The 23,771-nt window shown below is 34.0% G+C and overlaps 10 protein-coding genes and 1 non-coding gene across 11 annotated transcripts; 6 read left to right on the plus strand and 5 right to left on the minus strand.

Moving 5' to 3' along the window:
• The first annotated feature begins 719 nt into the window (after positions 1-719).
• On the plus strand, positions 720-2,354 carry PHYBLDRAFT_32453 (hypothetical protein). Its single transcript, XM_018439996.1, has 4 exons — positions 720-796; positions 980-1,216; positions 1,358-1,881; positions 2,103-2,354. The coding sequence occupies exons 1-3, from the start codon at positions 748-750 to the stop codon at positions 1,591-1,593; spliced, it is 522 nt and encodes a 173-aa protein (XP_018293120.1). The 5' UTR covers positions 720-747; the 3' UTR covers positions 1,594-1,881; positions 2,103-2,354.
• A 275-nt stretch (positions 2,355-2,629) lies between these two features.
• PHYBLDRAFT_167402 (hypothetical protein) lies at positions 2,630-3,400 on the minus strand (the record flags this gene model as incomplete). Its single annotated transcript, XM_018435636.1, has 2 exons — positions 2,630-2,686; positions 2,906-3,400. 2 exons carry the CDS (start codon positions 3,398-3,400, stop codon positions 2,630-2,632), a joined length of 552 nt encoding a protein of 183 aa, XP_018293121.1.
• Positions 3,401-4,904: 1,504 nt separating this feature from the next.
• On the plus strand, positions 4,905-6,575 carry PHYBLDRAFT_181050 (hypothetical protein; the record flags this gene model as incomplete). Its single annotated transcript, XM_018438408.1, has 4 exons — positions 4,905-4,961; positions 5,107-5,161; positions 5,307-5,585; positions 5,874-6,575. 4 exons carry the CDS (start codon positions 4,905-4,907, stop codon positions 6,251-6,253), a joined length of 771 nt encoding a protein of 256 aa, XP_018293122.1. The 3' UTR covers positions 6,254-6,575.
• A 186-nt stretch (positions 6,576-6,761) lies between these two features.
• Positions 6,762-8,153, plus strand: PHYBLDRAFT_144435 (hypothetical protein; the record flags this gene model as incomplete). Its single annotated transcript, XM_018431221.1, has 5 exons — positions 6,762-6,872; positions 6,942-6,990; positions 7,397-7,509; positions 7,602-7,850; positions 7,974-8,153. 5 exons carry the CDS (start codon positions 6,762-6,764, stop codon positions 8,151-8,153), a joined length of 702 nt encoding a protein of 233 aa, XP_018293123.1.
• A 537-nt stretch (positions 8,154-8,690) lies between these two features.
• On the minus strand, positions 8,691-10,202 carry PHYBLDRAFT_89229 (hypothetical protein; the record flags this gene model as incomplete). The annotated part of the gene is made up of 2 exons (XM_018443710.1): positions 8,691-9,164; positions 9,306-10,202. Coding segments are annotated over 2 exons (1,371 nt in total), but the record flags the coding sequence as incomplete, so codon positions are not given.
• A 623-nt stretch (positions 10,203-10,825) lies between these two features.
• Positions 10,826-12,628, plus strand: PHYBLDRAFT_67848 (hypothetical protein; the record flags this gene model as incomplete). Its single annotated transcript, XM_018441857.1, has 5 exons — positions 10,826-10,876; positions 11,213-11,256; positions 11,409-11,504; positions 11,867-11,980; positions 12,280-12,628. The coding sequence occupies 5 exons, from the start codon at positions 10,826-10,828 to the stop codon at positions 12,626-12,628; spliced, it is 654 nt and encodes a 217-aa protein (XP_018293125.1).
• Positions 12,629-15,295: 2,667 nt separating this feature from the next.
• PHYBLDRAFT_t110 lies at positions 15,296-15,367 on the plus strand. Its single transcript has one exon. It is a non-coding gene; the product is annotated as a tRNA-Met (tRNA).
• Positions 15,368-17,380: 2,013 nt separating this feature from the next.
• PHYBLDRAFT_67849 (hypothetical protein) lies at positions 17,381-18,079 on the minus strand (the record flags this gene model as incomplete). The annotated part of the gene is made up of 2 exons (XM_018441858.1): positions 17,381-17,736; positions 17,938-18,079. 2 exons carry the CDS (start codon positions 18,077-18,079, stop codon positions 17,381-17,383), a joined length of 498 nt encoding a protein of 165 aa, XP_018293126.1.
• A 412-nt stretch (positions 18,080-18,491) lies between these two features.
• PHYBLDRAFT_111417 (glycoside hydrolase family 8 protein) lies at positions 18,492-19,976 on the minus strand (the record flags this gene model as incomplete). The annotated part of the gene is made up of 5 exons (XM_018428216.1): positions 18,492-19,031; positions 19,118-19,439; positions 19,575-19,623; positions 19,725-19,775; positions 19,889-19,976. Coding segments are annotated over 5 exons (1,050 nt in total), but the record flags the coding sequence as incomplete, so codon positions are not given.
• A 1,442-nt stretch (positions 19,977-21,418) lies between these two features.
• PHYBLDRAFT_124304 (hypothetical protein) lies at positions 21,419-22,256 on the plus strand. Its single transcript, XM_018428984.1, has 3 exons — positions 21,419-21,437; positions 21,718-21,766; positions 21,853-22,256. Exons 2-3 carry the CDS (start codon positions 21,730-21,732, stop codon positions 22,005-22,007), a joined length of 192 nt encoding a protein of 63 aa, XP_018293128.1. The 5' UTR covers positions 21,419-21,437; positions 21,718-21,729; the 3' UTR covers positions 22,008-22,256.
• Positions 22,257-22,694: 438 nt separating this feature from the next.
• On the minus strand, positions 22,695-23,531 carry PHYBLDRAFT_167409 (hypothetical protein; the record flags this gene model as incomplete). Its single annotated transcript, XM_018435637.1, has 1 exon — positions 22,695-23,531. The coding sequence occupies one exon, from the start codon at positions 23,529-23,531 to the stop codon at positions 22,695-22,697; it is 837 nt and encodes a 278-aa protein (XP_018293129.1).
• Between the last annotated feature and the right edge of the window lie 240 nt (positions 23,532-23,771).

A 23,771-nucleotide genomic window follows, 5' to 3' on the forward strand; every position in this document is an offset into this window, starting at 1 on the left:
TTACCAAACTGGAAAATAAGGAAAGAGGAGAAAAGGTTCCTGTCAGATACCAGTTAACATGATCCAAGGCCCTTTGTCCATTAAAGAAGACTTTTGAATTACATTGAATATGTATATGTGAACAAAGATATTTGTATATTTCATATAGCAACCTACACTATAGAAAATTTTGAATAGTATATTTTGACTTTCTGCTTCACATTTATTCATACACACATGTGCATAGATACTCAGTATGCTATTATATTCAATTTTATAATATAATATCTTTAAAGAAAAAGAAAGAGAGTTTGGCTAAATATTTGTGTGAAATAGAGTACAGTACGGTGTGTAATGCCTTTGTATGGCTGAGATTGTTGTAGAACAAAGAGGTACCAAAAGAATCAAGTGGCTAATAACGAAGCTAAAGTTCTAAATGAAGAGCAAGATGCGGTCCTTGTGACGCAACAAATGTAAAAAAGAAAAAAAAACATGGGGGATTCTTATTTTATTTTATATATATATTTCTTATATTCTTTATTCATATTTTTTTTATTGGAGATCAGGCAACTCTAAGCCATTGGCCCTTCTTTTTTATTTTATTATTATATATATATATATCACTCTACATACACACACACATATATATATATACAACATTTAGTTTGTGTTGGATACAAAGTACCACTTTATATACATAACCACTTTCTTTCTTTCGTTCTTCTTTTCCCTTCTTTTCTCCTTCTTCTTTATTACACAACCTATCAAATGGGGCAGTCAGGCTCTCAACTCGAAGATATTGTCAATTCTTCCAACTGTGAGTAAATTCATAAAAGAAGAAGCATATTCTAACTTTAAAAAATACACTTCTTTTCTTTTCTATCTTTCTTTCTATTACTGTCATTCTTATTATCTTCTCTCTCTCTCTCTTCATATATATATATATATATCTTTCATTTATGGGATTTTTTCTTGTTACTTTTCTTGTTGGTACCAATAGTCTCGGCTGAAGAGGTTCAACGTCTTTACAAACGTTTCATAAAACTCGATAAAAATCATTCGGGATCTATTGACAGCGAAGAATTCTTGGCAATTCCACAGATTGCCAACAATCCATTGGCTACTCGAATGATTGCCATTTTTGACGAAGATGGTGGAGGTGATGTCGATTTCGATGAGTTTATCAAAGGTCTGAGTGCATTCAGTGCCCGTGGAAATCGACGAGAAAAACTTGCCTGTGAGTAAACCAATATATATATATATATATATAATCTATCATTCTTTACACATAAAAATGAAAAGATAATAGTAATGATCTGACTGGTCTGTTTGTCTGGCTGGTGTTCTCTCCCTTATGTTTTTTTTTCTCTTTGATTAGTTGCATTCAAGGTATATGATATTGATCGTGATGGATTCATTTCGAATGGAGAACTGTTTTTGGTGCTTAAGATGATGGTCGGAAACAACCTCAAGGACAACCAGCTCCAGCAGATCGTTGACAAGACTATTATGGAAGCTGACAAAGACAAGGATGGAAAGGTCAGCTTTGAGGAATTTTTGGTAGCGGTTGAAAACACTGATGTTGTAAAGCAAATGACACTTGAAAGCTTTTAAAAAAAACCCCCTAAAAAAAAGAAAGTGTAATGTGTAATGTGTGGTTTGATATGATTTGATGTGATGTTATGTGTATATACAGCTAAAATGTTTATAATACAAAATGATCTCTTTTTTTTGTTCTTCTATCTAGTATATATATATATTTAAAGAGAATATTCTACATATATAGATCTATAAGAAAACTTCCCTTGTTAATTGATCAACTTCTTCAATTTGCTCGTTTGCACGCGTAGAGAATAAAAGAACAAAAAGAGGTTGAATTCAAAATTGGCTTAAATCAAAGAGGTAAAATTCATAGGACTTGGTTTTTTTTTGTGTGTGTATTTGTGCTCTGCTAAATAATTCTTCGATTTATTTATTGATTGATTGATTGATTGGGTTTTTGGATGGTAGAATGAAAGGCAAAAGTGAATTGTTCGCCGGACATGCAATTGGACCCCCACTCGTATTATACATTTTTAACGGTTTTTTTTTGTCTCTTTTTTTTATCTCCTTATTTCACTTAGCCCGCTTGTACCACCAAGGAAAGGCTTTATAGAAGTCGATCGAACAAAAGGGTATTTTTGCTCTTTTTTTTTCCTTTTCTTTTTGGGTTTGGGTTTGGCTCTGGTTGATATTTCGACTGTTACAATTGTGAATAAGATGAAGGTTTGATATTATTTTACGAGAGGAAATGAGGTGAGTCACCTAAAACTTTTTTTGGGGGGAATTTCTGGTTTTACAAAGACAATCCGGTTGAAAATCTATAAAAATAAGGGAAAAAGGAAAATACATTTACCGAATTTATTTGTTACAAAGTAAATAAACAAAGGTAAAAATGGATAAGACAGAAAGAGCAAAAGAGAAAGAGAGAGATAAAGGAGACACTTGAGAGGGAAAATATATGTCTTGGTATTCACACAAAAGGAAACATAATAATATATATAATAGAATAGAATAGAATAGAATAGAATAGCAATAATAAAAGTAGTGGTAGTAGTGGCAATAATAGTAGAAGAAGAATAAGATGAAAAATACAGCAAGTTAAACAAGCTTAGCGAGGGGTAATCGAAGGGGAATGGAGGAGGTCAAGGAAAAATGCGGATAAAAACTATAAAAAAAAACAACAATAACAAGGTGTTAAAGATCAAAGAAGATTACAATAAAGCACTATAATCATGCATCATTATCATCAACAAACCTTTTTCTTTTCTTTTCTTCTCTTTCTTTCTTTCATCGTCTTCTTCTTCTTCCTTTTCTTCTTCTTTTTATATATCTTTCAAAGAAAAAGAAGTCAAAGAAGAAGAGAAAAAAATTATACGACTCTCACAGAACTAGATTCGATACAGTCGCTTAGTTCTTCAATATCAACGATCTCACTCTCATCGTCATTATCATTGTCATTGTCATGGTCTTCCTGTAAAGCCAGTGCCAATGCCAAGGTATCTTCTACATCGTCGTCGTCATCTTCGCTAAGTTCCAGCTCAAGCTCATTCCAGTCCAACTCGCCATCGGCCTCGCACTGGGCCAACAGATCATCGAACCATGATTCCAGGCATCGATCACTTTCATCTTTCATCTCTCTTGCTTTTGTGTTTGATTTGTCGGCCGACAGATGCTCGATCTGGAGCATGAGTCCTTTTAAGGTTTCAAGAAGCTCAGCCGAGATCTGGCCTGACGAAGGTGTGCTCTTGATCTCTGCCAACACACTTGTCAGCTCAACAACAAGGTCTGCTGGTTCTTCAAGACACGCTCTTTTTTCGGGATTCGTAATTGCCTCTTCAGGATGGTTACGTTTCTTGCTCATTGTAGCTGGAGACGCCATTGATTTATATATATGTAACTTATGTATGTATATATGGTATTTCTTTTTTTTATGGTTTTGGCTTTGTTGCTTTTTTTTAGGGCAACAAAAGAGTGTGTAGAGGAAGTGCGTGCGTTTGTGTGTGTGTGTGTGTGTGTGATAGATAAAGAGAGATGGAAGGCGTGAGAGCGTGAGAACGTGAGATTTGTGTGTGAGGTTTAAAGAAGAAGAAGAAGAAGACGATGAAAGAGTATCTATAATATATTATTTTATATTCTTATATATATATATATGAAAGAAAAAGAAGAAGACAAATAAAAGGGACAAGGGTTTGTTAAAAGAAAGATAACCAAAACTAGATGAAATCAAGTCACTCTGACTTGGTACTTGATGGGATGCTGATGGATGGTCTGTGTTGTACACGTGACTCGGATAGTACAAATATGGCTTTTTACATATATATATATATATTTATATTTATATGTAATTTTAAATTCTATCTTTTTAAAAAAATTTAAATTTTATTTTAGTAATAAATATTAACTCTTGGCTTGAATAGCAAGAGGTTATAAGATGAACATCTCTCTCTCTCTCTCTCTTTATCTCTTATGTATATTTCATATGTATCATAACTACAGCATAAATTATTCTTTCTAATTTAGTTTAATCTGGAGTACTGAATTTCGATAGTTATATATACGTATTTATAGGTATTCTTACTTTATTTTCTTGTGTAATTTCTAGCGTTTTATCAAAAATGGAAAGATGGAGGTTTACTTAATTCACATGCCATTGTAATTTATGTCTAAAGAATCGTAAGACTTTAGCTCTCATGAACTCGATATAATTACATGAATTACATGTATCATTATTTCATATTGAAGGTTATTTAAATGAAAAATATTCAACTTTTCTCTGTTGTAGTTGATTTTTACTTGACGATTGTAATAAATATCACTATTATAATTTTTATTGTTGAATATATACTTCTTTTTTCTTCTTTTATGGTTTTACTGTCGTACACGGCTTAAATTATTATTTCCCTAGCAACATTTCAAAGAAAAAAAAAAGAAAAAAAAACGCGTATCATACACGATTTATATTGATTTAGCTAGAGTAGTATTTCAGTCCCAAATACTTCAGGGCAACCACTGTGGGCATTTTGTTTTAATAAAAGCAATCGCAGTATGAAGATTTTTGGGTGTAAATCTACATTTATAAATCCAGGGTTATTACTTCAGAGGATTTCAATACTTGATAAATCAAAATCAAAATTACTCTGATTTTCTGATATATAGATATTCACTTCAAAATTACATTTTTATCCACATATATATGTGTGTGCGTATTATGCTATAGCTTCTTTAAAGAACTAAATAGAGTGTTCTCGTTATATCTTGTCTCTTAAAGAAAAGAAAAGAAAATAAAGTCGGACAATGAAAAACGAACCATGCTGTGACTACTCCTCCCTGTGTTTTTGTCTTTTTCTGTATTCCTCCCTTCACTTTTCTTGTACACTTTTGTAATGTCGTTTTTGAAAGCATTCTCTACTGCAGCAGGCTCTGCTTCAGCTGTCCTCAAGGTAAATAGAATTAAACCCGACAAAATACCCCCCTTCATTCTCCTTCATTCATTTTACACTACTCAATTGTTCCAACTATTGCGCATTACATTTTATATTTATCTTTTAACTTTCACTTTCTTTCCTTTTTGTTTTGTTTTGTTAGGCCACTGCTGTACAAAAGTGTGCATTTGCAACCATTGCAGAGACTATCCCTAAAGGTAAATTTTAGAGTAAAAGCTATGTAGATATATATATATTTAAAAAAAAACTAAAATAAACTAATGTCGAAATTATCAAACCTTTTAACACAAAATTAACACTTTGCTTATTCTTTCAAACTTATTTTCCTATGTATAAAAAAAGCCGTCTCTCCATTCTCACCCCATGTCCAAGCTTTTCTCCGTGACTTCAACACCAGCGAACCCGTTTCGATTGTCAACCTCGATCGTGGTGTATTCAATGCTCCTCTCCGTAGAGACATTCTTCATCGTGTTGTTGTCTGGCAGCGCGATGGCATGCGCCAGGGAACTCAGTCTACAAAGGGTCGTGCTGATGTCCGCGGTTCCTCAAAGAAGGCCGCACCACAAAAGGGTCGAGGAAAGGCAAGAATGGGTAGTCTGAGAGCACCTCATATTAGAGGAGGTAAGTAAAATAAAATGAAGTAATATTATATTATATTATATATATAAGAGAGTGAGAGTAGAAAGAAGAAGAAAAATCAAGCATATACATATGTATATCTTTATCTATCTATCTATCTATCTATATATCTATATATCTATATATATGTGTGTGTGTGTGCGTGTGCGTGTGTATATATATTTTGATCCAAGGTGGAAAGAAAACAAAGAGGATAAATAATCTCCTAGGAATGAATGAAAAAACAAACTGACCTGTTTTTTGTGTATATTTTTTTTCGGATTATTAAAGGTGGTATTGCTTTTGGACCAAAGCCCAGAGATCACAGTACTGATTTGCCTAGAAAGGTTCAGGAATTGGGTCTGCGTGTTGCCTTGAGCACAAAGTATGCCCAGGATCAATTGATTGTCGTCCAGTCCCTTCAGGAATACACATCCCCCAAATCTCGCGAATTGGCTCAATTGATTGACCAGGCCTATGGTGAGCCTACTCTGTTGGTTGTCCTGAACGACTGCAACCCCAGTCTTGAGTTGGCTGCTCGCAACATCCCCCGTTGCGAAGTTATCCATGTCGAGGACACCAATGTATTGGATCTCTTGACATACGACAAAGTTATCATTGAGCAGAGCGCAGTAGAGACATTAGAATCAGTATTGGCCGAGACTGTTTAATCAAACAAAACATACATACAAAAAATATATATTTTGGACAAATCTTACGCACAAATACATTCATACATACAGACACACACACACACCCAGACACAAACTCATATATAAACAGCTATACATGCCACGTACGTACGCAAACATCTACCACTACTACTACTACTACTACTGCTGCTGCTACCACTAGTACTACACACAGATTTACTACGAACACAAATACAGATAATCGCTCCACTTGTACGGATATATAATTATATATATATATGTGTATTTTTTTTAAAAAAGAAAAAAAAAAGAAATAAGAATTAAAATGATTATACATTGCATTTTGTGAATTCAAATGTCATTGCACATAAAAAAATTGTTTTACTGGGTGAAATGGAAATGTAACGAATTCTTTGAAAGATCAAAGAAACTCCAAAATATCTCTTCTCCTCCTTGTATATATATATATATATGTGTGTGTGTGTGTGTGTATCTATCTATATCCATATAAAAATCTATAAATATCATGTCTAACCAACAGAGTGCGTGTACTCAAAGAGAATCTTTCGGTCAAAAAATGGCCAACCTTTACACATGGAACAAGATATGTGTTTTGAGTATGAATGCAATATACCTTGTAAGTATATTTTTTTATAAAACAGTAACAGTAGCAACAGTAATAATAATGATAATAACAATATGATAGTTGAGTATCTTCCAAGACTTTTATGATGCTGGAAATCATATAATCGAAGGTAAAGATAAAGGCAAAGAACTACAGGTCGATAAAAGAAGAAGGATAAGAATAGGAGGAAGAGACGGAAGAAAAAGAAGATTATTATGAAACTAGAGAAAGAAGGAAAGAATTAATGGAGAAAATACTCTATACATTACCTAAAGAAGAAGTAGTAGTAGTAGTAGTAGTAGTAGATGAAAAGAATAATGTTTTTACTATAATCATTTTGGGATCTTTAGAATAATATATGTACATATATGTACACTATAAATCTCTATTTCATTTTCACTCTTACTGCTCTACACACATATGTACGTGTGTATGTATGTGTGAGATCTGTCTTCCTGCTTCTGTTTCTGTTTATTCATACCTTTATTGATGTATTGGTATTTTGATATAAATACTTTTTGTGTATGTGGTTCCAGGAAAATATTCGACTGAAGGTTATCGTGCTATTCCTGCAGGCGCAGTGGTCACTATCATAACCAGTTCCATAATGATGTTCTGCCTCTTATTCGACATGGTCGTCATGTCTACCGTGAGTAAAATTTCATCTTGAATAAACCAAAACACATACACTCATATTATATTAAATAATAATAATAATAATAATAATAATAATAATAATAGAATAAACTCTCCCTGGCTTATCACTACTGGAGACCAGGCCTTTTCTTCTTTGCTGTCAACTGTAGCGGCAAGGGTATCAATATGATGCGTATGTTGTTGAACAGCAGCGAATATATCCGTGATTGCGAGTATAAAATCATCTCTGTCGAGTTATCTCCTCACTCGCTTGTCTCCACAATGTGCCACATTGATGTCAGGCTAACCAATTTGACGGCAGCAATGGCCCTCGTACGCGATGTATCGATATGCGTATGTCTATTCTTTCTCTTTCTCTTTACACATACATATGTTTTGTTAACAATTTTGTTTTTAACTCACCGAAAAAAATACTTCCTTCCCAAACTACACACATATATATATATATTCATATAGGGACTTTATGTTGTACTTTCTCACATGCATCTTGCCAAGCTTGTTACCCGTCTGAAAAAGCAACAATCAACCGTAATGGACATGCCGTTGACACTCATTCGATATCAGACACCAAGAATAAACGGCACTTCAAGTCCTACCTTTAGTGAAGCCCCTACACTAATTGACAATCGAAGATAATAGAATACATTTAAACTTTAAGCTTTCATGTTGTTCATGTCTATTTTGTTCTTGCCTTATATATATATATATCCATATATTCATATAACCTCAAACTCTATGTTTGCATAAACAAGTACATATATATATATTATCAAATCTTTAAAACCTTTTTTTTTATATAATCATTTGACTAATAAAATGATCCATATTGAAAATCATGCACATTTAGAAATAGTTATTTTTCTTCTTTGGTGCCGTTTAACATCTTTAATGTTAAACTTCACAGAGTCCTATTTCTTTTGTGTGTGTGTGTGTGTTTTTGTTTTGTTTTTGCCTTTGCCTTTATTTTAGCTACTTACAAGATATTTTTTATCTATCATCTTTCTGTGTATATATGTATATATATATATATATTGTTATCGTTTTCTTTTACCGTCTTCGTCTATCTGATCGATTGTCATCTCGATAGTCTCTTCTGCGATCCTTATTATCCGAGCGATGACTAGAATAGTGGTCTGACTTGTTATTATTGTCTGATCTATTGTCTCTATTTGCTGACCGACTATCCCTATTGTCAGATCGGCTGTCTCTACTGTCTCTACTGTCTCGGCTGTCTCGGTAGTCTGGGCGCCTGTCAGATCTACTGTAGTCGGATTTTCTATCCGATCGACTGTCTCTGTGGTCTGACCGATGTTCTGATCTTCGTTCTGATCGACTATGGTCAGGTTTGTCTTCTGAGGTTGACTTCTCATGTTTTGTTTCAGTTTTCTGTCGTTTCTTGTCGGGGCCCGCGCCGCTCTTTCTCTCCTCAGAATCAAACACAAGTTCGTAATCTGCACCCCGTGAATTGCCTCCCTCGCCTTCTCTGTAACGGGTTCTCTTTTGAAGGTTGTCAAATCCACCCATAGACTCGTTACCACCCTGTAAGCGTTTGGTGATCCAATCTCTATGAAGTTTGGAGACAGATTGCGAAAAGTCAACGTGAATGCGGCGATCGTCAATTAACACAGATTGCATCTTGAAATAAGCCTACAAAAATAATAGTAATAATATGTTACATATATGACCCAATACACAATTGGAATAATGAGTATCAATGATTTCTCTCTATCTCTCTCTTTCTAAAAATAACACACACACACACACACATATATATATATATATATATACCTCTTCAGCGTCTTCTTTTTTATCAAATTCAATAAACGCATAGCAAAGTGAATCACCTGTCTGACGATCACGAATGATCTCACAGCTATTGATGTGCCCAAAGCGAGAAAAGATCATCTCCAGATCCTCGTCACGGGTAACTGGATTGAGTTTACAAACAAACAATACATCTTCTGGTGGTTTAACTTCAGCAAATGGCAAGTCACCAACCATCTCCAAAGTCAAGGCGTGTGCTCTTGCCTCACGCTCTCTCCGTCTATTCTCAATCTCTTGGGGATCACCCTGTTCTTCAATCTCCTCGTCTTCAGCAATCCGCATTGACTCGAGCTGTTCCTTTGTTGGTACTGGCGATCGATCCGGAATCTCTAGTCCTTTTGGATCCGGGAAAGGATCGTCAAGAATAACAGTGTGTCGAATACGAATGTCTCTGTAGGGCCGGCCCTTGTTGTCACAATATGCCTCGTTGATCTTGTCGAGCGCGTCAAATCCTTCAGCGACCTCACCAAACACGGTGTACTTTCCATCCAGGTAATCTAAATCGTCTGCAAGTGTAATGAAGAATTGACTTCCGCTCACACCGCCGCTCTCAACTGATGCATCCTGAGCAACGGCCATTGAGACTGTGCCGCGCTTGGTATGTTTGAGTTTTGGGTTGATCTCTGCTGGAAAGTATCTTTTGGATGGGCCCTCTAGGATGCCGTAGATCGATTCTCCCTTCTCACCCTTGCCAGTCGGATCGCCTGTCTGGGCCATAAAGTCTTTTTGAACATTGTGAAATGGCGAGAAATTGTAGTATTTGATTTTGCAGAGTTTTAGGAAATTCAAGGTTGTCTTTGGACATTCTTCAGTAAAAAGATCAATTACAATGTCACCTAGGGAGGTTTCCAAAAGAACGGACTAAAAGTGTACGTGCTGTTAATTCAATGAAATCACAAGAATGTATAAATAAATATAATAAGGTGTAAAATATTTTTATAGTTATTACTGATGTTACTCTAATAATATTTTATGGATGTTACTCTTTTTTTTTGTTTAATAATGTCAGCAAAACAAACGTACCATGCTTTTCTTTTTTGTCGTTTGTTGAAGCCAGCAATCTACCAAGTATATACAAAGAAAAATCTCAGTGCCATTTTTATGATCGAAAGAGGCACGTGACACGTTTATATTTTACATTCTTTTAATGTATGATTTGTTTTATTTACAAGTGTATTTTACCCCTATTTCTTGTACTTGGATTTTCGACTCAAGTATACAGACTGATAGTTAATAATAATAATAATGTTATCATAAAACTAAATGTTTTTTCTTTAATCGACTTATATGTACAGAATAAATAAACAAGTCCATTGAATTGAAGTCGGACAGATAAAAGTATCTTTTACAGGCTTTCCTAGGCCTTGCACACTGTGGCCTGTATACGACTCGATAATAGCTGAAGAATGATTGGAGTAAAAAAGAAAAAGAAAAGGTAGCTTCTGAATATAAGAGGCGTAAAAAATATGTAAATAAAGTAATAAATGAACAAAAATAATTTGACAAAGTATTACAACAGAGACGGCAGCGAAAAGGTAAAAGAGCATATAAAAAAACACATCATCTTGGTAGGAAACGGCTTTGCGAAATACCAAGTTAAAATATATAATACAGCTGCCAAGTATACATCAAAGATACGTATATAATAAATAAGTAACTCGGTACTGACGGAACCAGAATTGGAGACGGATTTTATCAGGGATAAGAGCTCGAAAGAGAAATTCCCTTTAGAAACTCGAGCGACCGGTTGATGGATGGATCCAGGGTATACAACAATACCATACCAAATTAGGCATACTAGGCCACAGCTTCGGTAGGATACATATTGTTCAGGTTGATTAGAGACAATGTATATTTTGGTTCAATGCTAGGTTTTAAGATATAATTATACTGCCGTAAAAAGAAGGCGATTTTAGTAAGAGGGTTTTGCACGATTTTCTTGGGTTTACAGTGTGCTTTAAAGTGAAACTTTAATTAAGCACGATTGCTTCCCTTTTAATATTTATATTTATACAAATACCTTTCAATATCCCTCCCTCTCTTTCTCTGTTTTTACTATTACTGTAGCTCAAAAGTAATGACATGTTTTAAAATAAAGAGTTATCGAAAACTGACCGCTATAATCGTCTTTGAAATCAACCTCAAAATCATCCTTTTCTTTCGGTACTGATTTGTAACATACAATAAGGCTAAAATAACCTTTTGCACTAGTATTAAAAATATTATACAATCACAAAATACAAATCTTGCTTTTGTACTTAAAAGGCCCGAAAGCGAGAACTACTGCAGTAAAATAAGACCCCTCATGTCAATTGACTGGCCACAGCTGAAAATCCAACAAGAGTTGTTATGTGGACCCAAAAACAAAAATCATAAAACTACAGCTTATATTCTTCAGCAGAGAGCAAACAACAATCTCTCTGCTGCCAAATAAAGTTTAAAGGCTAATAATAATCAACAGAAAATATTTCATTATTAATATTATTTTAATACGTTATATTATAATATGATATATATTTCTACAGGTTCAAGTACGGGTTGAAGAACAACAAGGAGAAAATACCGCGGTTATACCAGACTGTCCTGTCTGCTATTCCTACAAACTCTAGTACCTTAAAGTGCTCTATACACTATAATATGTAAAACGATAGTTAATGCAAGTAGTTCCGATGTAGATTATAAATCAAGTAGCACGAATAAATGGAGTTACCGTTAAAGCATTCTTGCATTGGAGTGTTTTACGAACCACAATGTCAACAAGAATGCAATCCTCCAACTTTAGATGAAATAGTAGTATTAATCATGATTGACAAATACAACGCTTCTAGTAATATCATCCTGCACACACACACGAGCCAATTCACTCTAAAATATAAGCAGATACCGATGAATTTGCGATGTTTTATTTTATTTTGCTTTGTTTTAATAATATTACTAGACAGCTGATGCAGAAGAGTTTCCCAAAAAGCATGTATGAGCAAGTCGCTAGCACACAGAAAAACTTACCTAAAGTCCCAATACTCAGCATCCAGTTCAACCCCTTTGATCCTCCCGTATCAAATACACGCTTTTTTTTTACGTGTATAAAACATGACCGCAGATCGTTAAATGACACAAATGTGAAATATGAACGACTCGCTATCAATTTACCCTGTGCCATCTGGGAAGCTATTTACCTCAATTGTCGGAACCAAACATTGCTCAATTCCTCATCGACTCTGCACACAAGTTACGCGCTAAAAACGCCTGCGTTCATATCCTACAACAAGAGATCCTGTCAGGAGTGATCCGTTCATGTATCTAATATCAAATATAGCAGCTATAATGCATCCATATATTCTCTTTGGTTAAACCTAAAGATATTTGTAGTAGATCTACATTGTATTGGTATTACTGTGTATTTTGGTTCCATAGCACAACACACTCATCTTTTTCATTTTTCACCTACACTGATAATATCTTGTCTAGCTTTGTCAATTTACCTTACTTTTTTACTTGTATTCACAAAGGGTTTATTTTATTCATTCAAAACCGTTTAGCTTATCCAGATAGTCTATTATGTCAAAAGACACCAGACACCAGACCCCAGTATACCTACACTAACATTTTTTTAACCTATTCGCCTCGACCGCAATGTCTCTGATAATATTGGGCATTGCTTGATTGTTCATGTACACTAGTTAATCATACCGATGTTCAAATACGATTATGTGTAATTTCAGACAACATTATCTCTATTACTTTTTAGTAATTCACGGCATATAGATCCTTTGTTTAAATCTATCGAAGCTTAAAATATCTCGAAATATCGTTTGGATCTCTCTGATGTCAATTCCATACAAAAAACCAGATGATTTTCTCTTGTGACATCACACAATCGCAGCTCCATTATTTCCTACTTTTCTTAGATTCATCGGAATTCCTAGAAACCCCCCCCCCCCCCCCCCCCCCCCCCCTTCCCCAGCTTGTTATTGCTTGACGGAAGTAGTTGTGTAGGCTAATATTATACAAATATAACTTCTATATATATATATAATTCAGAAATACTCAACACAGTAAAATAAAATGAATAAAAAAAAAAAGAAAACTATCGGTTTCAGTCGGCATTTATAATATTTTAGAAATAATTATTTTTACCAAAAAATAAACTTCACAAAATTATACTTTTCTCAACTTCTACTGAGCGTATTCCCGTGCTTCTAAGCTCTATCGATAGCTAGTAGAGAAGAGTAACATAAAAGTGGTGTTAGAGGCGCATTGTCGGTCTTTAGAATTGTCACGGGGTTTGAAGCATGCTACGATTATATGTCTGCCGGGATTTGGTATAGTGGGCAGGTCGTTAGAGCATCTGCAGCGGTTACATTAAAATTAATTTTTGCCACAGTTTTAATGTAGATTCTGAAATGTTTTTAAAAAATCGTCTGCAGCGGTTACATTACAGACCACACTATAGATAATGTAGTTCATTTTTAAGGTCAGGAACATTATATGTAGTGTTACATTATGAATCGATATTATCTTTTTGAATCGTTTTCTTCCCTCTCACACCCTTTGTTAAAACAAACAATAGTCTATAGAAATGAGCAAAGAAATTCTCACAAATTATGCTCGCTATTAATCTGACAATATTGAAATTAGTAAATTCATATTTTTAATGCATATATAGAGAGCAAATGTTCAATAAAATAAATTTTAGAAAAAAGAATATGAACATAATCATCAGTGAAAAACTGGAAACTTTAGACAGTCAAAAAGCCCAAATAGTTCCTTTGTAATGTAACCACAATTTGGCAATCTGTTTTTAACTGGTATTTAATCTCTGGTGGGACTATACTACACTATATATAATGTTTTTGATAATGTAACCACTGCAGATGCTCTAAGGCTCAGATAGGATCGATTATCTGATCTCAGCCATATAATTTTTCTAATCCAAAATAATATAAATAGCAGTAGTAATTCAGTGTAGGAATCTTGTCAAATTTTGATACCAAATCTTTTCTCAATAAACAAACCCTATATTATATTTATATTTGGAAAGGTGGAACAATAAGTACTTTGAGACTCTTTTTTATTGTGTTTATTAAAAGTTCAAGTCAAATCGAATTGTCTTAATAAAAGTTATTTTATCTATGATATTTATATTTATTGAGATATATCTAGTCACCCTGGATATGAGTCATCATAACGGCTTTGCGATAATAGTTTAAGTACTTCTTGAAGATGATCCAATGATAGATCTGACACATTGCTCTTATGTTTCAGATAGGACTTCATATTGGATAATCATTTATAATGACCTCTTTGACAGGTACTTCTGTCTGGGTTCGTATATGATTTTGGATATTAAAGTATCTCAAATACAACAACAATTATGACATCAAGTCATAAATCATACTTCTTTAGCTCTTAGCTATTCTTTTCTCTTTTATACTAGAGCTTTAGGACTTCCTACTAAATTAGCTCCATATTAATCTGACACAGTTTACCCAGCAGTATGATATAATTATCTTACCAATCTTTAAGATATTATCTACAGTACTAACTGTAATAACTATTGGGCCAATTACTTAATCGTTTATATATATTTTATACGGACAAGATGATAGCTACTATGCTATCCCAATATGAATATGTTCTTATATGTGATAAATCCAACATCTGAGTGTCTGGATCACCACAATAGTATCACAAATATAACAAATAGTTATATTATTTCCAATTTCATTATAAAACAAAAGAAAAATTACGTTTTAGTAGAGTTAGAATAAAAAATAAAAATAACAAGAAAGAAACTTTTAATATAGAGTAGAACAATAAAATAAAAAGAATTAAAATTAAAATTAAAACATAGGTTGAAAGATTAACTTATTAGAATAATTGAAAAGAGGAAAAAAACAAATTTGATATGTGACGAATAAAATATTTTTGCGGCTTTGTAAATCACAACTAACAGCTGAATAGCGCAGAGGAAGCGCGTTGGGCCCATAACCCAAAGGTCGGAGGATCGAAACCTCCTTCAGCTACAATTTTTGGTTTTTTATTCCATCGGGCTTGTCGGACATTGTTTTGATGAATCCGTAAAATTTATTGTTGTTCCTGATCTAGGCTTCCTTCCAATTCTCTGTAAACGTAACCAAATTGATCAAACTTTAATAGAGCACAAAAGTATAACAAATAAGAGATGAACTAAATGATAGTTTTCATCATTTTGACTTGAGCTATCTTTTACTAACCCATATTTAACTTAAATGTTTTTAAAATTTTTGTTTTTTTTTTAGTGAGAATATACAACTTCTTTATATTTATTAACCACATTAGCTTATAGCTAGAGCTGTGAAAATATTCTGAGTAGTACATATTATATATAGTTATATAAAGATAAAATTTATTTGAGATTTTAATAATGCGTATGGAACCCATTATTTTTCCAAGTTTTTTGACATAATTTGTCATTGACATCCCATATGCTCCCACTACTTTCTTGGGACTTTTATCTTTCTTTTTTTTTCTTAAACATCTTGAGCCAACAAGTGTAAATTTATTAGCTTTGTGCTGATCCAGACACTCGGCTGTGGGATTTATCACATATAACAAAATATTCATATCGGAATAGCTTATAAGCTATTATCCTGTCAAAGTATAAATATATTATATAAAGATATAGATATATGTATATATATATTTAAGCTGTATTCTTGGCTATCTTAATGTGCCAATATTTTGGCTGTATATCTTCACGTTTTATTTTTTTGATTTCTTTAAAAAAACGCAAAGGTAATGTGTGGCTCACTGCTAAAATTTTAAATTGGAGTTGTCTGGTGTGTAAAAGGTACATGAAATAAAAAGATTCTTTCAGCAAACATTTCTAAAACCTGAGAAACTCTCAGTGAGCTTTCAATTGAAAAGAACGGTTTAATTTTTAGTGTGTTTTTTTTAAGCTAAAGGAAAAAAAAGTATCAGTCCCCTTTGAGAAATATGGAGTATTCCGACAAGTTGCATATAATGCAGTAAGAGTATTCAATAAGAGTGAGACAACAGCTACACCAAAGCGAAATAGCCTCTCTACAATATTTAATGAAAAAGATTTGTATGTTTTGTATTGTAAGATAGTGAAAGACAGGTCGGCAAATCTTGAGACCTTAATTAGGATTATGGAAACCACCTTGTATGATGCTATTAAAACTGTCAATATAAAGTCCTGTATGGTTGTACACAAATATTAGTTTACTGATAACCATAAAAGGAACCGTATAACATTTGCTTGCTATGCCAAAAATGCTAATCAGAGCTAAGAACGCATAATTTGGAGTGACAAGTAATCCATGCTATTTTCTACGTGCAAGAGTGTACGAATCTGACGTCAAAAATGAGAGAAATACAGATACAGCTGTATGAGACCAATAATCCGGGGCAGAGGAGAATTGGTAATGATTCGAGGAGTGAATCTAGTCTGGGGGGGTTGGTCTCTTGAAAATTGAGCATGACAGTCAGAATCAACGGACCCATATTAACATACTGAAAAAAAAGAGTCGATTCCTTTCGATCGTTGTCTCAAGCCCAAACACAACGATGACTTTATTTTCCAGCAAGACTTGGTTGAGCATACAAGCCGAAGCTTGATATTTTCTTCTTCTTTGCTTAAAATAAATAGAGAACCTGAAAAAAAATGTGGCAAAGATGGCTCTTAAAAAAACATGATTATCCAGATTTTACTTGTTATTTATTAAAGTAAAAATAATATATATATATATTTTTTAAAAAAAAAGACCAAACTTTTGCTAATATTATCCGATTATGATTTAGACACTAAATTGAAACCAGTTGTATGTTATTTAATAGAACGTCTTATATTCCGTTCATGTAAACTATAAGACATGGTATGGAGTCATTAATTATCATAGTGTCATACAGTGGTGCTTCACTACAACTATTAATTTTTTTTTTAAAAAAAAGAATATTTATTGTTAGCAGATGAAATGGTAATTAAGAATAAAATTACTAGTACTAATAACAAAACAAATACATAAACTTGTCAATTATATTAAAATTGGAGGACATTTGGGATGTGAAGTTATGTTTTGGTGTACATCCAAAGGGATGGTAATTGGGGCCTGTTCCAGGTGATTGTTCTTAGTTAGTGTTGTAGAAGACTGTGAATACTTTGGTGTGAATATAAAAGAAAAGGCCCATTCGGTTGCCTGGTATCGCAAAAAGAACCTACAGCTGGGTGTCTTCCAGTAAGTGGTATATGATTTACTCTGAGATCTGTCTGAGTTGGGGTCCATGCAGAGTCCAGTCGCGGCAGATAGACTTTGGGTCAGTTTAGAATCATTACGTCTAGTCCATTGAAATGTAACGTCCAGAGAAGTTGGAGTGTGTACGCTTTCTATTTCTATATACATATATATATTTGAAAATGAAAATATTATGATTAAATTCAAGTAAATCACATATATCTCGGCCATTTCTTTTTTTTTTAAAAAAAAATTAAAGGAAAGACCAAGAGATTTAGAATAAATAATAGTAAACTTTTTAAAGATTTGAAATATTCTTCTTCTTCTTCTTATTTTTTCTTTTCATTTTTTTTGCTTACTTTGAGGTAAAATGGTGTATTTTATCGGAACTGTGGCGCTGTTGTATACCTTTTGATTATTAACAGGCCCATCGACTTTAAAGTGTTGAGCAAGTATAGGCAGAGACGAGCACAAAATCAAAATCCATAGACACTTGAACATGTATATATATATATATATATTTGTGTGGGCGAAAGAGATAATAAAATAATAAAATGAGTGCGATGAAATAAAGACAACAAGAGCAAGCAACAAGTAAAAGAGTTGATGTATGAAGGAGAAAGAAGAAGACGAAGACTATTAGGAGGAGTAAGAGGAGAAGGGAGAAGTAGGAGAAGGAGGAGGGGATATCAGGAGAGAGAAAAGAAAAGATTATAGATCAGACATAAAAAACCAAAAAAAAACCTACTTAATAATCCCTTTATATTTCTTTACATCTTTACATCCTTAATCCCTTCTCTTTGGTATTTATTATTACCATCAAAATAATTACTACTACATTGTAATTATAATTATAATAACTTATTAAACGTATATATTATATTATATTATATTATATTATATAAGCTAGATATTAGTAAGGAACATGAGCCATGAGTAAACACAACATAGCAATGCTTTCTCCAAAGTATGTCATTTCCATCGAATTCATATCCTGCACAACCTGATGCATCTGGTTCTGCCAGCCAAGAACCCAGAAAAGAAAACTGACGGGAGCAACAAAGGCCATATCAGTGTAATCTGCATAAGAATGGCCATTAAGTTTGTAACCTGCTCTAATTGCACAATCTCCATTGCCCCCACCCCCGCGTGCAAGTTGAGCGGCAAAGAACTGAGCCTGAGTCTCAAGAAGTTGGCGGATACGCTCATCTCGAGTGAGCATATAATAGTGGCCAAGTCTCCAGGGTACACGACATGAATTCCAGTTGTAGTCTCCGTCATGCTCGCTTTCCAGAACTTCGCCACGGGCAGGGTGATACACACGTGTATTGGGATCTAATTTGAGGAAATCAGCTAAAAGGCCAGTCTGAGGGTTGAAGGATAGCTGAGCCTGGGTAGTGTTTACAATTGCATTGACAACATGTCCCCATTGTTGTGCACGTTGGGTATCTTCCTACAAGAGATACATAAAGGAAATAATTGATTGGGATTAATAAAGGGTGATAATTTGTCGAATTGCAAAAATAATAATAATAATACACATACAAGATAGAAAATTAGGTAACCGCTAAGGATAAAGTCACTTGGTCTTGTAAGCAAAAACGCTTCATCCCCTGGACTTGCCCAGTCACCAATAAGAGGCATGTATGTTTCGTGGTGGATACAATGTTCCCATATGGCACCGCATAAATTGACGGCAGCTTCCCGGTAATCAAGCTCGCCGTTAGGGCCACCTCGTCCCCAGACCTTTGCAGCCAAAAATAAAGCTGTGGCCACATCGACATCACCGTCCGTAGCACAGTTCTCACCACCCTGGTCTCCAGCTACAAACTCTCCAGAATGACCTGTCTTTTGCTGCCACCTTAAATATTAAATATTAAATATACGCACCAATACACCCATACACAAAAAATATTATTATTATTATTACTTCTTTATCCTTTCAATATATATATATATATCTTATTTATTTATTAGATTTATTTACATGACTTACTGCATCAGACCTTTTCTGTTACGCCAGCGCAAAAAGTACCTAAATAGACCTAATGAGTCGAAATATATGTATATAGATATATATATTTATATATATGAGCATGGCGAGGAGAATTCCACATCGTTCTTTTTTTTTTGCTAGAAACGTTACCGTCAAAATCCATTTGGTTTCGCTTCAATACTGATATAAGCATTCCATAACCTAGATAAATAATAAGCATAGAAATTCAGTTGCAAGAAAACCAAGAAAATAATATAAAAATATAAAAAGGTCCTATATATATATATACATTAGGGGGGTTTTCATTCAATTACCATGAGCTTCCGAGCAAGTCATCTCGGGAAGATTCTCCTTTGGTTCCTTATAAAAAACATAAAGACCGTCTTGATAGGTGCGAAGGTACCTTGTAGGTTTTTTTTGTTTTTTTTTGCTTTGAATGTTAGTATAATGTATTTAAATTTTGACACATTTCAACAACTTGCAATATTTGGTGTGCCTGTGCGTAAATTATCAATAAAATTCTACCTTCCACGCCATGCTACGTAAGTTTGTTCAATACTCTCCATATTTTATATATAAATAACTATGTATTTAAAGAAGATAATATATATATATATATAGAGGAGAGAGGAAAGGGAGTACACGGGAAGTTTTAATAGAATAATAAGAATAATTAATTAATTAAAAAAAAAAAGAAAAGGGCAAGGTTAAAAGGAAACATTGAATACGGAAAATACGGTATATCGTTTTAATGACCGCTCTGTCCGGTAGCGCACACAGTTTTTTCTTTCTTTCTTATTAGGGCCCTTGGACACATCATATAAAATTTATTTAGACGGAGATTGTGCTCTTAAAAAAGAATAGTGTGTTTCAAAAATGCGTTATTTTATATGATATAAAAACATGATATAAAATGTGTTGACCAATCATCTTTCGATATTTTATGTTGTTAAACTAACGATGACATAAAACTTGAAATAAAGAACAAATTATGTTTTCAAGTAAGCATATAAAGAAGTCCATATAGCCCCAGCATTAGGTTTTTTCCCCTTTATTTGCGCAAGCATTCTACATATACAAATATTAATTAATATCTATTAGCTTTAATGTCTAAAAAATTAAACAGCTATTACAGTTTGAGGGTAAAAAGTAACAAACTTTGGTTCGCACTAATTACATGATTTTAAGTTCGTGAGTTTAGTAAATTAACATGGCCAATAAATGCAATATCACACATTTTCATTGTATATGGAAGCCTTGGATGTGAAACATGAGACCGTATAAAATTACATATATGGTTAAATGTTTCAAAAAAAATTATATGATGTGTCCAAGGTCCCTATTTTCGCTCGGATTTGAAACTTGTCCTTCCAATAGCTTCTTTGCTTTTATTTTAAAAGCATTAATATGGTTTTTGCTTTCAAACATGCAATTGGGTTTTTCAAAATTCTACTCGCTTTTGTTTCTGGAAACATTTTCAGAATAGCTATTAAATATTTCTAGCTGCTAGTGCAAGCATACCTACCCTACAGTAGCAGTTACTGCAGGGTAGGTATGGGAAGCCTAAAATTATCTACCCCCAATATTTTCAACCCATAAAAATAAATAAAATCGTATTTTACCAGCCAATTTTTTTTTTGCGATCCCATTTATCAATTTTGCGATTCTTTCGGACCTGAAACTTCAATGAAAAAGCTATTCCCAAAATGGTAGCATAAACTCACGGGCTGAATTACAAAATTGTTACACGAAAAAATCTGCCGTGGTGAAAAAAGTGTCGGAATGAGAATGACCGGCGGAATAGGATTGGGTGTAGGTTGTGCGTTATGTGATCCTTCCTTCTTTGCTTTTTTTGACCTAAAGGTAAAAGAGATAGAAGAAGATTGAGGCTATAAGACGATAGAACTATTACAGAAGATCAAAGACGATAAGAGAGAGAAAAAAAGCAGAAACAGTGATGGATTACGGAAATTTATGGATATAAACTATAATAATAATGATGGATGAATGAATACGGTGGATGGATGGGGGGTTTTTTTTTTTATATATTTATTTATATATAAAAAGTATATTAATTTTTTTATTAATTTTTATTAATTTTTATTTTATTTTATTTTATTTTATTTTTTTTAATTTTTCTTAGAGTGAATTCGACATGTCCAAGTCCAAGAACCACACCAACCACAACCAAAGTGAGCTATTCGTACGAACATTACACTCAAGCACATTGAACTGACTGGATTCAACCCTTCCCCCCTTTTTTCTACCATCAAATTAGACAAGAAGGCTCACCGCAACGGTCTTAAGAAGCCTAGCCAGATGAAGTACCCTTCCCTCAAGGGTGTTGATGCCAAGTTCCTCCGCAACCAGCGTCACGCCCGCAAGGGTACTGAGAAGGCTCTTGCCCTCAAGTACGCCTCCAAGACTGCTTAATCCAACTTACCCACATTACTATCATCTGCATAAAGTGCCGCCCATAATCTTTTATTGATTTCGTTAACACCTTTCCCCTTTTCTTGGTTTTTTTTTCTTTGGATTTTGGTTATGGTTGTATCATGCAAAGAAGCGGTCAGTATATACATATATACATATATATATATGTATGTATATACGTATGCGCATGTTGTGAGTTCTTTGACTTGTGCGTGAATAATAATAATAATAAAAATATATTATAAATATATTTAAATTTGCTTTTTATGTACAAGTAAGTATGCACATATACATATACACGATGTATACATATACATGCATGCATGCAAAACATGTGTTTATAGGTAGTTTACAAAGATTATTATATACATTATAATTTGAATATGAACAAGGGGAATATTAGATAATTTTGTACCATTAATTGATACCAATATTTCTATACATTTTTTTTTAATTAAAGTGGATTGAATGCTATTCTTCGTTTACCCTGCCTTTTGTTATAACCCTCCTTTTCTTTGGTTTCCAATTTAATAAGTCATTAGTGTAAAAAGAGCTACTGATATATATGTATCTGTCAAATAAAAAATAGTATTATTTGACTAGCATTTTTGTATACAAAAAAAATATATAAATAAATATAATATTCTTGTTTGATTGCTATAATGTGATGAAGTAATGTTGATTGACTCAAAGTTTGGATTTTTTCTTTAAATATGCTGTCCAGTCTGGAGTCTGTTTGTTGAGAAAGGCCTGGATTCCATAAGCAGCCTCGTCAGATTGCATCATATTGGTGTAGACTTTATTGACCTCAAGTCGTACATTGTCATCGTTGGTTGGGTTGGCCCGACTGGCGACCGTGTGAATCAGTTGCTTGATGTCAGCCATGGCCTGGGGGGCAGAACTGATGAGCATTTGGCAATAAGCCTGTACTTTGGTGTCCAACTGATCTTGGGGTACAACGGCACTGAGAAAATGAGCTTCAGTTGTTGAGATCTGTCTTCCGGTCAGCATGTATTCACGTGCACGAAGGGAACCCAGTTCGGGAACAAGATACTGTGATATGATGGCCGGGACGATACCACGTTTGACTTCGGTGAGGGCAAAGTAGGCCGTGTTTGTGGCTATTCGGATGTCTGCCACGAACACCAGGCCTACACCTCCGCCTAGACATGGGCCATTGATGCGAGCAATCAAGGGTTTTGGAAAACGATAGAGAGCATCAAAAACATCCAGACCGGCCTGAAAGCCGTTTGATGGATTGTGTTCTTGTTGTTTACTGGGGCTATGGGGACTATTGTTAGCACCGATGTTAATAGCTGCTCCGAGATCCATGCCGGTGCAAAAATAGCGTCCTGCTCCTGTGAGAATCAGGACACGCACAGTTGGGTCACTGGCTAGTACAGGCAAAAGGTTAAGTATGGCCTGATTCATGGCTAGTGTGAGCGCATTTCCTCGACTAGGACGATTTAAGGTGATTGTAGCCACACCGTTAGAAAGGCTATACAATATCTCAGATTGTACCATACTAACTACAAGAAAATGATCCCTTTCTTGTTTTTTAATATATTGTATTTTAAATACACTAAGAATATATATATATATATATATACGAGTAAGAGAGAATAAAAAGAAAGAAAAGAAGGATAGAGTTACTTTTGTGTACATTTACTGTTCACAGACACGCACGCACGCACGCACGCACACACGCACACATGATTCAATGATTTCACGCGCTTTCTCCTCCTTTTATATATTCAAATCCAT

Source organism: Phycomyces blakesleeanus (genome assembly GCF_001638985.1).
Source record: "Phycomyces blakesleeanus NRRL 1555(-) unplaced genomic scaffold PHYBLscaffold_8, whole genome shotgun sequence".
Lineage (NCBI taxonomy): Eukaryota > Fungi > Mucoromycota > Mucoromycetes > Mucorales > Phycomycetaceae > Phycomyces > Phycomyces blakesleeanus.